The sequence below is a fragment of the Triticum urartu genome, chromosome 1, assembly GCF_003073215.2.
Source record: "Triticum urartu cultivar G1812 chromosome 1, Tu2.1, whole genome shotgun sequence".
In the NCBI taxonomy this organism is placed as follows: Eukaryota; Viridiplantae; Streptophyta; class Magnoliopsida; order Poales; family Poaceae; genus Triticum; species Triticum urartu.
In genome coordinates, this window is record NC_053022.1 from 274,389,521 (window position 1) to 274,407,401 (window position 17,881).

Here is a 17,881-nt window from a genome sequence, read left to right on the forward strand (position 1 = left end):
TTAAAAATAAGAAAATGATTCAAAATAAAGTAAAGGTAAGCGGGGATTGTCCGCTCATAGCACGATGGAATTGTGCGATTGTAGCACAACATGTTGCTTCAATGGCTTGATATGAAAGATGGCCAGCTCTACAACTTTTGGTGCCATATCTTCCAGTAGCCTAAGAATCAAGAAGCAACGAGAGAAGAAAATCAATGAACGATTCAAATCGGAGAAAAGACTCTCACCCATAGATTCTTTCCTTCTTTTTCCCTTGGTCGATACAAGGCCAATAGAGGATGAGGACACGAACTTCAATTGCCTTAGTTCTTCCCTCTTTCTACTTTCAATCTACTGGTTATGTCACCACCTTTGATGTTGACTCCGACTCTAAGTTGCTGCTCTTTGAAAGGCGAGGTCTAGTGGAAGAGGCGGGTCGGGCATGTTGAGTACTCAAATTCGGCGCTTGCTTGACATCTCTCTTTGAATCTGAAACCTGACATGACTATCGATTCCGCCTCCATCGCTCCTTATAAACATCTCCGAGATACTGCAAATAGGCTCTATTTAATACCAGTGTGGTTGTGAGGGCAGAAATTTGTCAAGAACTACACATTGACACTGAAGCACTCTCTGGTAAATACTTAGGCCTACCGGCTTTGCTAGGAGCAAACATAAGTGATTGCTTCAAGCATTTTGTTGAGAGAATCAGACAAATATTTGGTGTTTGTATCACCAAGCTCGTATCAATGGGTGGTAAAGAATTGTTGTTGAAAGCAGTTTCTCAAGCTATTTCAGTGTTTTCCATATCAGTGTTTAATATCCCTAAGAGGGTTTGTAAGGACATAATTTATCTCATAGCACAATTTTGGTGGGGAGGGGATGGAGATAAGAAAAGCATGCACTGGTATGCATGGTGGAAGTTATGTACTCCAAAGAAGATGGAGGGATGGGCTTTGGAGACCTTCACTCCATTAATTTGGCCATGTTAGCTAAGCAGTCTTGGAGATCGATAACTAATCTGGATTCTCTCTATGCAAAGGTGTTTCGTGCTAAGTATTATTCGGGTGGCAATTTATTATTGGCTGACCTGAAAAAAGGCTCCTCCTTTGCATGGCAAAGTTTGGTAGCGGGTCTACAAACTTTTAAAAGGGGCTATATTTGGCGCATTGGTGATGGTAGCAAGGTTAATATTTGGACTAACCCATGGGTTCCATCTAGTCCAGACCATCGTGTAATCACGACAAGGGGTCAAACTCTGATATCAAGGTATCGGATCTAATTGATCAATGAAATGGACAATGGGATGAAGTATTGATTACAGCTATATTCAATCTAGCGGATGCTAGGAGGATTCACTAAATTCCTTTGAATTATGAAGCCTTTGATGATTTTATTGCTTGGCATCAGACCCGATCTGGTATTTTTTCGGTCAAGACTACATACCACACAAAATGGGTAGATAACTTCAGGGGTAATCAAATTGGCCCTGGTCCGTCAATTAACAATCCGATTTGGAACAAGATTTGGCAACTTGAGGTCCCATGAAAAGTACAAAAATTTTGTTGGAGGAGTTTGCATGGAGTTGTTCTAGTCCGGTCAATCCTAGATACTACCAATTGTGTTCATATCACTCTGGAGGGTGTGGCCAGAGCTCCCTCTATCAACAACACCCAGCCGCGATCTTGAATTGCTCACTCAACTTTTTCTTAACAAAAGCAATGTACTTCTGATCATCTCCATGCAAGAAAGGATACCAAATCTCGTCGTTAACTGAACTCTGAATAGAAATATTAAAAAGAAGAATATTCAAAATAAAGTAAAGGTAGACGGGGATTGTCCGCTCATAGCACAATGGAATTGTGCAATTGTAGCCCGACATGCTGCTTCAATGGCTCGATATGAAAGACGACCAGCTCTACAACTTTTGGTGCTGAAGAAGAAGTAGCCATAGAATAAAATCGATGAAAGATTCAAATCAGAGAAAAGACTCTCGCTCAGAGATTCTTTCCTTCTTTTTCCCTTGGTCGATACAAGGCCAATAGAGGATGATGACGCCAATTTCACCTACCTTAGTTCTTCCCTCTTTCTACTTTCAAACTACTGGTTATGTCACCACCTTTGATGTAGACTCTGACTCCGAGTTGCTGCTCTTTAAAAGACAAGGTCTAGTGGAAGAGGCGGGTCGGGCAAGTTGAGTACTCAGATTCGGCGTTTGCTTGCCATGTCTCTTTGAATCTGAGACCTGACATGACTATTGATTCTGCCTCCATTGCTCCCTATAAACATCTCCAAGATACTGCAAATAAGCTCTATTTAATGGAGGAAGCTATTTACCGGAGCTGGGTCGATGATTTTTTTTTTACTTTCGGGCCTCCTTTCGCAGGATGGCTTTACCAGCTTGAAAGTCATTTAAAACATTCACAGAAGAACAAAACTCTTGATAAACCCATAATTGGACATTGAAAGTCACTTTAATGTAATCTTTTAAACCCCTAATGTTGATCAAAATGCAAAATTCACAACTGATCTAGTGTAGAAAATAAACATAAACATGCACATGCCAAAAGTTTGATTGCTCCCATCAATATCTAGTATTCTAGTCCTCCTTGACTCCGAAACCAAAGCATTCAGCGTCACTAAATTTCCTCTTGAGCAGCTCGTACTCTTTCACCTTCATGCTATTCTCCGACAGCTTTTTCAACAAAGGACAGATTTTATTAATCCAAAAGAAAGTATCGAGAGAATACAAACACAATGAGCATACACATATTCTCTGCATAGTTAGGATAAACACGATTAATACCAAAGCACGCACACAATAACACATTGACAAATAACAGTCATATAAGACCAAAGCTATGCAGAGACGAAGGAAAAAAAGGAAAACCCAAAAGCGATCAGATCACCTGTCGACAAACTAGAATAATGACCATATCCATACCAACCATCTCTTGACACCACATGGGCAACAAGGTTCTTCAACAATAACGCCTTCACAAAGGGAGCTACACTCAAGCGCTGCCATCACTAGACCAACCATCCATGGGCAGAATCCAGATTTTCACCCAAAAGAATAAGCCTAAGTATATCCAGGCAATGCCTTCAACAAGGTAACGGCATAAGAACATCGTCGAGCCATTCCAGAGTGGGTGTGTCCTTGTGATTGCTTTGTTTGAGTGGGCTTGGCCCTGTTTGTCTTGGTTATCGTATGGTTTCCCGTAATTTACTAGGCAACAACCTTACGATAAATAAATAAATAAATAAATAACTAGGCAACAACTTTCTTGTTAGGCCAACTCTACCGCACGACTCCATCCTGTCCGGTCTCGTCTGTTTGGGGTAAAACGAACAAATGAGGCGCCCAGCGCGCGACGGCCCGGACCCATCTGGTCCGTTTTGTGTCCGGGCCGACCCATTTCAAGCGCATCTTTGCGTAGGGTTTGGGTCGCCGCGGACACCGAACGAACGCGCCGCTCGTCCGCGTCTGGCCGCGTGGCGGGCGGCCACCTACCTCCCGCCCGCCAACATCAATGCGCACGGGTGGCCGACCCCACCTGTCATCGGCCTAGTGGAAGGTCGCCGTCCTTCTTAAATGAGGAACCCATGGATCGGTCGTCGTCCACACTGCCCACTCCATCCAGCAGCCTCCTCGAAACCCGGCCGCGCTAAACCCTAGCCCTCCCTTGTCGAGCTCGCCGGCCGGCCACCCTCGACGCCATGGGCTTCTGGAACCGTAAGGGGAAGCACGACCGCGAGGCCGGCTCCTCGTCGGGGCGCCGCGCCGGCTCCGTGAAGAAGGAGGCCGCATCACCCCCACGCCGGGCCCCCGCACCGACGGCTTTCTCCATCGCCCCCACGTCCGCCGGCGAGCGCGACCGGCACTACGTCCGCGCGTCAGTGTGCCGCCGTTATTGGAAGACGAGGACGCCGCTCCCCTGGAGCGACGCCCACCTCCCCAACGGATGGCACCTCAGCGCCGACCGTGTGCCGATCCCGCCGGCGACCGGCTGTGCACGTCGTCAAGAGATCAAGCACAGCCGCCGCCTCCTCCCCAATGACCTGTACTACGACGACAGGTACGCCCCGGACTCCTCCCTCTGGGATACCTGGCTCAGGGACAAGCACGACGTGCGGCATGCCTCTTTCTTCGTCGGCACGGCGTCTGGGCCGCGGCAGCCACGTCGGGAACGCGCAGCGCCTGCTCCCCGGGAGCGCGGGCGTAGGCTAGTGCGCGGCCTCACGCCCACGCCCTCGTCGTCACCTTCACCATCTCCGCCGCCACCTCCTCGCATGACAGCGGAGGAGGAGGCCCGTCTCATGGCGCGTGTCATGGAGGACTCCATGTACACGCACGATGAGCGGCAATGGGAGGGCCTGGAGGAGATGATGGCCCGCTCCGCCGCCGGCGAGGTAGCCATCCCCGAGGAGGAGGCGATGGAGGAGCCGGTGGCCGCGTTCCACCCGGGTCTGCTGGGCCAGGGGTGGGGCTGGTCATGCACTGCACCGGAGATGGTCGTCGCCGTGGGCGTGGACTGGTGCGCCACTCCGCCGCGGTCACCGAAGCGGGAGGCGTCGCCACGGGAGGAGGTCGTGCAGGCACCTCCTGCCGTCCAGCCCGCCCCCGTCTACCACGCACCGCTGGCCCACCTCTGGACGCCGCCGGCCTACGTGGACCTCGTCGGCGACGCCGGCGGGCACTAAAGACGGCGACGGCGACGGCATCGACGGGCACGGGCAGGAGCACGCTGGCGGCGGCCGTTTTTTATTTTCTTTTTTATGTTTAATTATGTCAAGTTGGACGTGAAACTGGGCCGTTTTGTGGCCGTGGCGACCCTAACTAAGTTTTATGTTTATTAAACTGCACTTATTTAATTTTTTAAGTTATTTTATTTACGTTTTTCTATTTTTAAAAAAAATCATGTCCAACGCCGACGTGATTTAAGGTGCGGTCGCGCGATGAACGCATGCACGACTCAATAGACAAGACCGGACACGGGCGAACTCATCGTCGCCCCAAAGGGACAAAATCCACGTCCACGCTGGGCATGCGGCAACGCTACCACGCAAGTGGCCTGCTCGCAAACCATCTACGTAACGTAGGAGCTAGCGAGGTGCGCGCCAGAAAGCGTTTCCGTTTTGAACTCACTCACGTGTTCGTACCCAACAGTTCTTCATTCACCGCTGAATCTACTGCCAGAACATGTATTACTTGCCTGTCGGCTAGCACGGTCGCCGTCACCAATTCAGCTGGCACGTGAACAGCCACTAAGCTCCGAAAATAGTTTCAAAGCGAGGAAATATCTTGCAAAAAACCTCCCGTCAGAGTCAGACGATGAGAAGGAAGCCAACTGTGGCAAGTCTTTTTTTTTCCTGAGAATTAACTGTGGCAAGTCTGGTGAACAGGTGAGGCGAATGGGCCTGGCACACGCAGTTTCTCTCTCTCTCTCTGCCGACGATGCGGACAAAATCCCAAGAACAAGGGAGGACTGTATGTTTCTGTTTACTGAGACTTGTTCTTTTGCGGCAGACCACGCGCGCTGCTGGGTTGCGTGTACGCTGCATCTGAATGACACGCTCGTTCCTATCATGCCACGATTTATTAAAAAAAAAATAGCCGGAGATTGAGATATGGGGAAATGAGCGCCAGAATTCGTGTTGCCATGGAAATGTCGTGCTGCGCGAAGACGAGCAAGCAGGGAAAGTAAGTTCCGTATGATGATTTTGCCACCGATCAATATCTGATCTGGCAGCGTAGGCGTTTTCCAGGGTGGCAAGTATCAAGGTGAACACCAACATTCGGTGAAAGTCTGCAAATTTTCATCATGGGCCAGCAGATCAATAAGTAACGGCGCAGATTCAAGGTGAGGTGACGACAAGCCACAGCGAAAACCACCGCCGGTTATCTACCTCGTCAGGCGGAGCTACCGTCGGAAAGGGAGGTCGGCGGATTGTTGTACAACACAAGCAAAACATAGGAGTATTATTGAAGGGCAGGATCCATTAAATTGATCTCTGCTCACAGCTCTCGTTATAGAGGCCTTTGAAACGTACTAACACTGTATTCCGCCTAGGTGATCCGTTATAACGAGCACAAGCAAAATGTTATTGCCATGTACCATGCCGAAGCCGATGTATATGATGCATTGGACATTCCATTTCAGTATTATTGCATGTACTTTTCAAGTCCAGGGGGATATAAGAAAATAGTGTGGTTCCAAATCAATCAAAAATTTGTTTTACTGCGTTGAACAAGAATGGTGCTGCAACAACAGTGGGATTCCAACGAGAAAACCAACTTACATATAGCCATATACTATAATTAATCGAAATCCCTTGTGCTTTCAGCAGATTGAAAGCCAAAACAACAAAAAGGTCAACCAAAAAACTCTTGCTGGTAGTTTTAGCCGTTTGCAACAATTTCATGGATCCTGTCACTGACCTCCGGATCATCTGATCTGACTGCTAGCTTCATGGCCACTTCTTTGGGCCCGCTGATTCCAAATGAAAGTCTCACTAGAACTTTCACATTACCAATGAACACACCTGAGAGCAGGCAAGTGTGCGATCTCGAATTGTTTTGGACAACATCAGTTCCCTACAAACCAGAAGACAAAAGGCAATCAAGATTAAGATTAGCACTTCAAACTACTACTGCAGTCTTTCATTACCAATTAATAAGGAATAACCAACTAAAGTAAAATATCACAAAGTGGTACACCAAGAAAACAGTACTTATTTCATGGAAAAATAAATAAAGAGAACATACCTCGCAAGGCTGCATGCCGAGGATGCTTATAACAGCACTCACAGCCTCGGCCAAGCTCTCCCTAACACCGAGTCCATACTCATCGACCCGCTCACTTTCCGGATCCATGCTTTCCCAAGCATTTCGGAAGTTCGAAATCCCCACCTTCAACATATAATCAGCAGAAATAATTTCAAAATCTTCTAGCTGATACTCGTCCTCAACACCATCATCCTCAGCTTCACCTGTGGACGAATCAACCTGAAATATAGCAAAGTTGAGTAAAGCACATCAGTTTAATTTGAAACACTAAATTCAATTAACCCAGAGGCACACAGACAGCAGTCATGTTTATTACATGTAGAAGCACACCCAAGTACTGAACTGACAATTTCTTCTTACTCCCCAAAAACATGTATGATTCTAGACAGAAATGTCGACACAACTTAACTGTCAGAGTCTAGAACATTATGAAGGTTATATTTTACCCTGAAGTCTTATGTCTGCTAAAAGGGTAAATAGTACTACCTCCATTCCAAAATATAAGATGTTTTGGTAGGCTAACCTAAAATGAGGGCAACTACTAAAAGGACGAAGGAACCATCTGTACGGAAAACGGAAAGAGTAGAATACTAATAAAGTCACCCCAAATGAGGGAACATTTAGGTGGATATCCTTTGGTTAAGCCACCCTGAAATTCTAGGGCGCAAACTGAGTTCAAAAGTGAAATAGCTGAGAATTACGAGGCACCGATTTCTGAAAGAAAATCATGAGAAGCATGCTTGATTTGATCTTCACATGAGGGTATTTGATTAAGACTAACAACAGAGATAGCGGGAGCATTACAAACAGTACCTCTTTAACAATGAATTTCAATATATTTGAGAACTTCCCGGTGGCAAGGACACCTTCTGGCTTTTCAAAGGCCACAAAGGCCTGTCCAGGGGAATCATAAGGCAAGGATCTTAAAGGTTTCGATGCAACTTCTGAAAATTCTTCTGCCTCAGAAGCGTCAACAAACACCACGACCTGGAATAGAAGAATTCAGAAAGGCACTAACACTAAAAAATAACACATATTGCAGGCATATTACGTGAAAGAAGTTGCTTACCTCTTCAAGCAGTTGTTCAGGTATTGTATTTGTACAGTTGTATTGAAGCACAACATGCCCATCATAAATGTGCTTCACAACATTGACTGAATATTCGGTCTCGGCTTCAGTCAATTCAAAAGGTGTTGATGACTGCAAGAAAGAATAAGATAACATATCAGATGTGTACGAGAGCCTCAAAGCATATGCTTATCTTCTGTGAAAAGGACCACACCGTACTGACCTTAAAGAGTTTCCCAAAACCAGCAAACTCAGGAATGGATGAAAGAAGCTTCTCATAGGATGCATCAATGGTCGGAACAGGGCCATTGACAGCAGATGCTGGCCCTGTTGATTTCTTGCCTGTAGCCTTTTTCTCAGCAAGGGGTTGTGATTTTGTTTCCTTGGGTACAGATGAAATATCAAAAGGTACCTCTGATGGTTCCTGTCATCATATTACAAGAAAATAAGGCTCCAACAAATGACATTAAATCATATGAGTGTTGAGATGCATACATAATTCCGCAGGCTGGCCTCCAAGTTAGCTAGTGGAACATCAAGTGAACCAAAGAGAAAGTCGGTCACATCCTTCTCAGTCTCACCAACAGTAGCTTCACCATCAAGCAATTTGATGTAAAGTGTCGCTCTGTCCCGGACCTATAATGGAGAAAATAGTGTATAATATGTCAGTCAGAGAAGAACGGCTTCTTGCCAGGAAAGCGGAGTTTGACTAGTCATTTTATCTGAAGATAACAGTTTGTTTAGCAATTGGTACTTTCACAGATAAAGTTGCGCGTATGCATGAGGAAGAAACAAAACAACAGGTGAGGGAATCCGAAGTTAAAAGGACCACTAAAATATACAACATGGCATATAATATCTTAAATGAAACTTTCCACTGACCTCATCATCACCATCAAACAGGCAACGCCTCAAAAGGACAAATATGCGAGGCTGCAATGACAAATGATGTTAGTGCAACAACTTACAAGTGAAGCAAAGAAAAGCCAAACAATGCAAGAAAATATATAACAAAGTGTATGTATGTTGAAGTACCTTGAGTGCATCAACCAAAGCACCAAACTTTGCCAATGTACTTACTGCACTAGCTCGAACAGTGGCATTTTCAAGTATCACTCTATTGTATATATAGCGTATGTATTTACTAGGGTCTGATGTCTTCGGCCCTTCATTTCCCAAAAAGTGAAGGATCTGTTCCAAGATTAAAAAACAGAATTCCATTAGAATTTCGCAATTTATCATGAGCTGTTGGGGTATGTTGGCAAACTGCTTCTACATTCCTTAAGGGAGAACTTACTTAATATAGAGAAGTAAAAAATATCAACAAATATTTGTACAGGCTAGCCCACCTAGACTGTGTTTGGCTATGCGCTATATTGTGATAATACAGCTTATCTGATCAGTTTTTGCCTATTTCCTACTTCCATAGCTATTTTTCCGTAGCAGATTATAAAGTAAGTCAGGACAACACAGTTCAGCAACCACAAACAAAGCCTTAAGCATTTGAAAATCATTCTCTCATTCAAAATGACAGCATATTATGCGAACCAGGAAACAAAGCAAAATCTCACAGCTAGTCATAGTTTCAGGTTGCCTAAATTTTTGTTCCTGTTTTTTCAGAAGGAAATCCTAGTACATAGAGAGCAGAAGGTACGTAAAAATTAAACTACAGAATTAGGAGGTACTACGAAGTTTCAGCATCTTCACAATTAGTTTCCAACAAACGGCGAATTGGTAATCACCTGAGTGGACAGATACGTGAATTCACAGTCTTCGATGAATTCACATAAGTGAAATAAACCACTTTCTTTAGCATCAGGAATATCTCTAATGAGTATGATAATTGAATCAACTATAGCTTTCTTGTACTCAAATCCACCCTCTTCACGTAGGATATTGCTCAAAAAGTTCATCCTGCCAACACGCACAGAAGTTAAAAGCACCGATAGCAAACTAATAGCGATTCTTCATCAATATTATTAGAAACATATGCTACGTACAGTGAGCGATATTTGAGGGGGAACTTCAAGCACAAGGATCTAATTGCTTCTACAACAACAATCTTGAATTCGTCGGCTATGTCTGACATAAAGTTGGTCATCTGTTTCATTAAACGATCAACACTTGATTCATTGCCTGTCTTGAGCAGTGTGGTAATTGCAAGGGTTGCGATGCTCCTGTTCTGATCAGAGATTAAACTCTCCATATCTATGTTACAATTTGTAACGGCCAAAGGATGAGTTGATGCAACCTGTAAAGTATCAAATGAACATTGGATCATTAGTAGGAACAAAGAAAAATACCAAGGTAGTAATGAGCATGCAGTCCCATGAATAAAATAACATTGTGGTGCCAAATACAATTAGAGAACAGAAATAACTAATAGTGGAGTAATGGCTTGAGCATCCCCAAATTATGAAATTTGTAAACAGGATTAATATTCCGCCAGGCAAAAAAACAAATTAGTCAAGGCCTTTTCCCTACATATCATTAAGAATGATGGGAGTTTTTGTATAATAAACCACCGTAATTGATAAAGATCAAAGTGTTCAGTGAAATAGTGATTGGAGTGGCCTGTAAAAACAATAGGATGACGATATAGAAAATCAACAAGATGACAGTTACATCTTCCAACCATATTATGTCTACTAGAAGATGGAACTGGAATGTTTATGTCAACAATTTATCGGCCCTTATCAACGGTTGGACTTCAGGAGTGTATCTAATATAGTAATATTTCAGACTTTAGGCAGTTGATTTAAGGATAACATGCTAACTTCAAGTCAATCAGAGTGAGTTTTAATATGAACACACAAAGGGATGGAATGAAGAAATAAAACTAGGCATCCTAAAACCATCAGATTTGATTGAAAAATTGTGATACAATCAAAGTAATACAAATTACATGGGAATAAAATTCAATATACATTTAAACAGGACAATATAAACTAGCATCCGTGAACAAACTAACCTTGTTAAGTGTGCGAACAGCAGCAAATCTAAGCACAGGTTTGGATGAACTTAAGAACAATTGCAGCACCGTGATTGCAGGTGTAAGCTCACGGCTGGTCACACCATTTAGATCAGTTATTGCTCGTGCAGCCTCAAGTATGACCATTTCTGCTTTGTTCCGGAGACAGGACTCCAGGAAATCAAAGAAAGGGCGGTCTCCACCTTGTGTATTCATGCCTGACTCTCTAATAACCTGTTTATGCCGGTCATGTTTCAGATGTCTACGCATATACAATTCTGCAGAATGCAAAAATCAGAAAACAGTACCTGGCTAGTGTACCGAATAAGTAGGCACTGGGCCAGAGGTGAGCGAACTGAACCCCTTGTCAGACTAGTGACAAGCTTGCTAACAGCCAACCGGTCATTTTGTCTAATCTGAAATTTAGAATTGAAATATGAATGTTTAGATAGCCCAGTAGGAAGAAAGCAAACAAAAAGTCAAGGGGCACTCATAGGTCATTTGTCAGAGGTATAGCATGTTTTCATGGACATACTTAGTATAGCATTGCTTTGAGAGGGTACTTAGTATTGCATGTTTTCGAGAGGGTACTGAACTACTGATCATAGCATGTTTCCAAGAGGGTACTTAGATAGCAAGCTTTCAAGAGAGTACCTAGAAATAGTATATGTTGTTTCAAATAGGTAAATTACATATCTGCATGTAGCTTGATTCATTTGAAAAGGTTTCAGAGATGTATGTCACTACTACTTAAATGAAGCACAAAACATGAACTCACTTGGTGAAGAAGAGCAAGGGCATGAAACTGAACAAGAGCAGCTCTCGACTGTACAGCCTCCTGAACCTCATTGCTCCATCTTTTCACAACTTCCGGACTTGTCTGTTCAGAATTAAAGCATATGACGGAAACATTGATAAGAATCTGTAGCTGCCAGTAACCTGCAATTGCATAAATGCACAAACTAAAATGTAGCACTCACCTGAAGCAGGTAAATGCCACTAACAAGGGCCGCACTGGCAACAACAGGGTTCTTGTCAACGATAGCTTGCTTCAAATACCTCTCAATTTGGGTGAGAAGAGTCGAATCAATGATCCGGCAAAGAACTCTTATAGCATTTGCACGATACATATCAGTCTTGCTATTCATATCCTTCATCAGAGAACTTGTCACTATAATAACCTACACGCGATTAAACACAAATGAAGTCAATCTCAGAGCCCACAACATAACTGCAAAGTAAAAACCAGCATTCAGCAACCTCATCCGCTGATGGCGAGAGTTCCTTGATCATGAGGTACACCATCCTCCTAAGTCCAGCATCTTTGGACTGAAACAACTTGGTCGTAGCGAAGAAGACCTCTGTGGCCTCTACCTACAAGAAATTAACACAGTGAGGTACCTATCCAAGAGCACATGTCCAGGAACTAGCACAGAATCACCACTTTCCCAGCACTGCACAAACATGTGAGTCCTGTGTACTCTTAGATCCTCGGTTTAAAACATGTACAATTTACTTTTTTACTCTACTCATTATGTTCCAATAATGTTATTTACGGTGTTGAACTTGGCCAAAATAGCAGTTACTTTCAAAAAAGTACCAATGTTAAAACTTCAAATTTACATGATTGCACCTGCGTGATGCCGACATGTGGTTCAATCAAACAATATTGCCAACTTTACCATCCATGTGGCTCAATGTTAACTACCAGGCCCCGCAATTTGAATCCAGAAGCATAGCTAAAACACGATAAAAGAAAGATGGGATATACTGCATTGGAGTACCTTGGTAAAGGTGTCACCCTGGTTGAGCAGGTATAGAAGCTTGGTGATCACCTATGGTTATAGACAATGCATCAGTATTCATCCGAGTAAGTGAAATCAGAAGGGCGTTCGAGTTGAGATGCGAGATCTAGCCGGAGGAAGATCAAAACGGGATTGGGCAAGCGCACCTGGCAGCATCGCCGCGCGTCGAGCTGCGGGTCGTGGAAGACGCGGGCCTCCTGCAGGACGGCGCCCTTCTCGATGCCGAGGAACGGCGAGTAGTACTCTGCAGCAAGCAAACAAGCATTCAGTCCCAGCACATTACACTGCACATGGGCATGAGAGCGGCGATCCGCACCGGGATCGAGCCAGATCTAGGGTTCGGCGGGCAGCGGATCTGGGCACGCGCGACCAGACGCGCGAGCGGAGAAAGAGGGAGAGGAGAGGGGGCGATCGTTCGTGCGTGCGTACCTTCCTCGTCTAAGTCGTCGTCCTTCTTCACAACAAGCGGCTGCGCCATGGCCGCTACTGCGGTAGAGCGATGCGCCCGCGGGTTGGGCGCCCGGACCGACGATGCCGCGAGAACGGCGGTGCAGAGCGGCGGCGCGAGGGCTCCCGCGAGTCTTTGTCTCGCGGTTTTGCGAGGGAGGACTGAACGGGGGAGAGGAGGAGGAGGCGCTTACAGAAGTGGAGAAGCGAGCGGCATGGACGATGGATCTGAATCTGGAAGACGGCGGGGGGCGACTCGGCGGAGTAAGGTGCAAGCGTGCGTACTTACTTTCGATTCGATTGAACTATGGCCACTGAGGTATTTTTTTCTATAAAAAACTAGTAAGCATGCATGCACGTACGCATTATAATCTGCAATAAAACATCTATTTTGAATCTTATTTCTCTTTCAGGCTAGTTATAATGAAAGTAATTTAACTAGTAACATAACGTACTTTAAGAAATTTTTGCTTATGTGGCAAGTAATTAATGAGAGGTGGTAACATAAGGCTGGTCATAGTGGGGAGTAACTTAGACTAGTGTCATAGTAATGCAAAATAACATGATAGTAGTGTCATAGATGGCTTCATTTATTAGTTTGTATAACATGTATTATGTTACCACCTCACATTAAATACTTGCCACATAAACAAAAAATTATTGGAGTGCGCTATGTTACTAGCTAAGTTACTCCCACTATGACTAACCTAATATGTTACTGTAACATAGCGTTTTTCAAGACAAGATGAGTCTACAAGATAATTAATGAAGCCATCTAAGTTACTACTATTATGTTACTTTGCATTATGAAGATAGTAACTTAGGCTAGTGTCATATGCATGACACTAGTCTAAGTTACTCCCCACTATGATCAGCCTCAGTGAGTCTTGTTACCGAGCCATTTAAGAACTCAGACACCATTGCACGCCACATCATCTCCGAGTCTAGTAAATGTTTGGCCTATTTCCTATTATTTGTATTTAAAATAGTTCATAACAAACATCAACCACTTTTGATAATAATTGTGGCCATGGTAATCTTTCTATTCCACCTTAGGGTATCTTTGATCCAGAATATTTTCATTGAAAATTCAGAGGGTTGAATTCATATGAATTTTTTTCTAGGCACTCTTATTATGGGAAATAATTCTATGAGACCAGGTCTCACACGAGACCCATCCTGATGAATGACACGTGTCATTCACAAATCACAAAGCATCCCCCACCCCCCACTTAAAATCAGGGAGGAAGATTAGATGCTTTGTGATTTGTGAATGCCACATGTCATACATCAGGACGGGTCTCACCTTCTAACCGTCAGACCTGGTCTCATATAATTTTTTTTCCCTCTTATTATATACTCCCTCCATTCCAAATTAGTTGACTCAGATTTGTCTAGATACATCTATATCTAGACATGTTTTGGTGTTAGATACATCCATATCTAGATAAATCCAAGTTAGTTAATTTGGAATGCAAGGTATTTTGTTTGTTTGTGCATTTGGGAAAGCGAGACTGATAACGGGCAATGATGGTTGATAGATGTTAAGGGGAAAATAAATCAACAGGGTTGTTTGTGCATTTGGGAAAGCGAGACTGGTAACGGGCAATGATGGTTGATAGATGCTAAGGGAAAATAAATCACCTTTGCATTCCAAATTAGCTGACTTGGATTTATCTAGACATGGATGTATCTAACACCAAAACATGTCTAGATATATCCGTATCTAGACAAATCTGAGTCAACTAATTTGGAATGGAGGGAGTATATAATAAGAGTGCCTAGAAAAAAATTCATATGGATTCAACCCTCTGAATTTTCAATGAAAATATTCTGGATCAAAGATACCCTAAGGTGGAATAGAAAGACTACCATGGCCACAATTATTATCAAAAGTGGTTGATGTTTGTTATGAACTATTTTAAATACAAATAATAGGAAATAGGCCAAACATTTACTAGACTCAGAGATGATGTGGCATGCAATGGTGTCTGATTTCTTAAATGGCTCGGTAAAAAACTCACTGAAAAAGAAATAAGATTCAAAATAGATGTTTTATTGCAGATTATAATGTGTGTGTTGCACATGCATGCTTACTAGTGCAATAAAACAACGATTACGATACTCAACATCCGAACAACATCCCCCCTCCCCCCCTCATCGTAACGGTTGATGTGTCTCGAAGTTGTGACTCGAGTGAAAATCGACAAGCTGTAGCCCTTTATGTTGTTGTCGAGATAGCTAGGAGCGGAGAGTGTTGTAGTCGTGGTGAGGTAGCCGTGCCAGGGATGACATGGTCATGTTGAGTTAATCACCACGGAGTCGCGGGCACAAGAAGGCGCCGTGTTAGTCAGGGGCGCAGTGGTGCGCCGGGAAGAAGACGGTGTTGACGAGGCATCGCGCTGGGTTTGCCAAGCCCAGGGACACTCGTGGACGAAGGCACGCATCAGTGTTGCCAGCACCGGACATGCGTAGACGAGGAAGAAATCGGTGTTAACGAGGCGTCCCACTAGGTTTGGCAAGCCCGGAGACACGTCATGTACCCCAGGCGCGCGTCGGTGTTGCCAGCACCGAACATGTGTAGACGGGGACCAGCACGAGTCGTACATCATGTTGTAGGGACTAGCATAGGAGGACTCGACGATGGTTGCGACGCCAATCGGTGTGGGGTAGAAGGTGTCGACGTCATCTGCGATTGTCGGAGTGGATGAAGTGATCGCGGAAGATGATGACGACGTTGGTGATGAGTTTGTGCCAGATGAAGACGAAGAGGTGGACAACAATGTGGTCGGCGAAATCAGAGGTAGCTCGCGGGAAGCCACGTCGGTCGCATGTAGGAGCGCGGCGGCGGTGCTCGAAATGGGCACGAGAAAAACACTTATGTGATAATACGTGTTGGTCACAACATGCCATGTTTTCTATCACGCATGTACATCCGTGACGATTTTATGACAGAATCAAGATAGTCATATATGTGTTGTCATAGAAGTGTTTCATAACAATACTCAATTTTATTGTCACCGAAGTGTTTCACTTTCCGTGATGATAAATCGCGCGTCATGGAAGTGATTTCGTTAAGGGAAACCGACACGTGACAGCCACTTTAACTGGTCGTTGTTAAGCTATTGGGTGCTAGTATTGGATCTGATACCGTTAATAGCCCAGACCAATGATGATTGTCCACGTGTTAATTTCTCATTCGCCAACGGAATCACGCGTCAGCTCTACGTTGCGGCAGATGTCATCCATTCAATGGACGAGATGCACTTATGAAATGTCGACACGTGGCATGGCCCAGAAGCGGCCCATTTAGGTAAAAATAAGGCCGGCCCACTAGACTTGGTCAAAACTTAGCTGGTCAGCCTACTTGACTTGGTCAAAAGTTAGCGGGCCGATCCACTTGACTTGGTTAAAAGTTAGCGGGCCGGCCCATTTAAGACTATTGATGGCATGTTTGCATATAGCTCATTCATGGCCCGAGCATGCACGCCCCGTTATGGCATTTCGGAATTCAGCCTATTAGGGTCATGTGGGTCGTCCAATATGATTTCAGGTCATTGACACTTTTGCCCCATGTATGGTCGTGATGTATTTTGCCCCATACGAGGCCTTTCATAGCTTTTGACCCTTTAACGATACGTGTTGATCCTGGCCATGAAGAACAGTAGATGGCTTTGGACCCATTAGCAGCCCATGCTTGAGTTGAGCCTTTTTCAGCTTGTGTTGTCTTTTAGGACTCATAAAATCTTGGGCTCATTTCCGACCCTGTATTACTTTCGATCCATTATCGACATGTTCTGTTACCGGGCCAAATTGAGCCCGGGTTTCATTCGACCCATTTATGGCTTGTTAGTCCATTGGGTCGTTTCATCCTGTCATGTATTCTCGCCCATTAACGGCCCTTATGCTTGCCGACAGTATCACTACTCTAAATGATGTGAGGTATTTGCATTAGAAAGATAATTTGATGTATCTTCTGGTAATGTACCTCGATGGCCCCATCCATCCACCATATGGGTGTGGCACAATGAAACATCAAAGGTAAAAACTGATAGCATCAGCTTCACTTGAAACTTGTTTTCTCCAAACTTGTTCCTCCAAATTGGTTGCTTCAAGAGCTCATTGGTTATTGGATTTCTTCCAAGTGATACCTAAGTTCAACCAACAACAATGGAGATGAAAGTGCAGCCATGAGTTCAAGATTGTGGTATGAACTTAAGTTAGCGTTCACTTGGCCATGTGTTTGCTTGATTCGGCTTAGTAATTCTTTCCAATTAAATTGTGCACTTTTCTGAAGTGTCATGTATGATGTACCCATGTGCTCATCACCTTCTTCGGTACTCTATCGGAGGGGGATTCAATCACGGAGGGGGCTCTACATCATCCTTGTTGCCCTCCGATGATGCGTGAGTAGTTTACCACGGACCTAGGGGTCCATAGTTAGTAGCTAGATGGCTTCTTCTCTCCTTTTGATCTTCAATACAATGTTATCCTCGGTGTTCTTGGAGATCTATTCGATGTAATGAATTTTAGCGGTGTGTTTGTTGGGATCCGATGAATTGTGAGTTTATGATCAGATATATCCATGAATATTATTTGAGTTTTCTCTGAACTCTTTTATGCATGATTACTATGGCCTCGTATTTATTCTCTGATTTATTGGTTTGGTTTGGCCAACTAGATTGATATATCTTTGTTGGGGAACATAGCATTCAATTTCAAAAAAAAACCATGATCACACAAGATCTATCTAGGAGATGCATAGAGAGGGGGAGAGTGTGTCTACGTACCCTCGTAGACCGAAAGCGGAAGCGTTATGT

The 17,881-nt window shown here is 44.1% G+C and overlaps 1 protein-coding gene across 1 annotated transcript; it reads right to left on the reverse strand.

The window, feature by feature from the left end:
* Positions 1 to 6,178: 6,178 nt before the first annotated feature.
* LOC125507479 (coatomer subunit gamma-2) lies at positions 6,179 to 13,339 on the reverse strand. Its single transcript, XM_048672054.1, has 18 exons — positions 13,044 to 13,339; positions 12,761 to 12,858; positions 12,594 to 12,644; positions 12,070 to 12,183; positions 11,790 to 11,990; positions 11,588 to 11,689; positions 11,118 to 11,225; positions 10,810 to 11,043; positions 9,839 to 10,089; positions 9,581 to 9,752; positions 8,874 to 9,029; positions 8,721 to 8,771; positions 8,334 to 8,474; positions 8,062 to 8,262; positions 7,839 to 7,970; positions 7,583 to 7,756; positions 6,749 to 6,988; positions 6,179 to 6,577 (listed from the first exon to the last, which is right to left on the reverse strand). Exons 1-18 carry the CDS (start codon positions 13,090 to 13,092, stop codon positions 6,383 to 6,385), a joined length of 2,670 nt encoding a protein of 889 aa, XP_048528011.1. The 5' UTR covers positions 13,093 to 13,339; the 3' UTR covers positions 6,179 to 6,382.
* Positions 13,340 to 17,881: the final 4,542 nt, after the last annotated feature.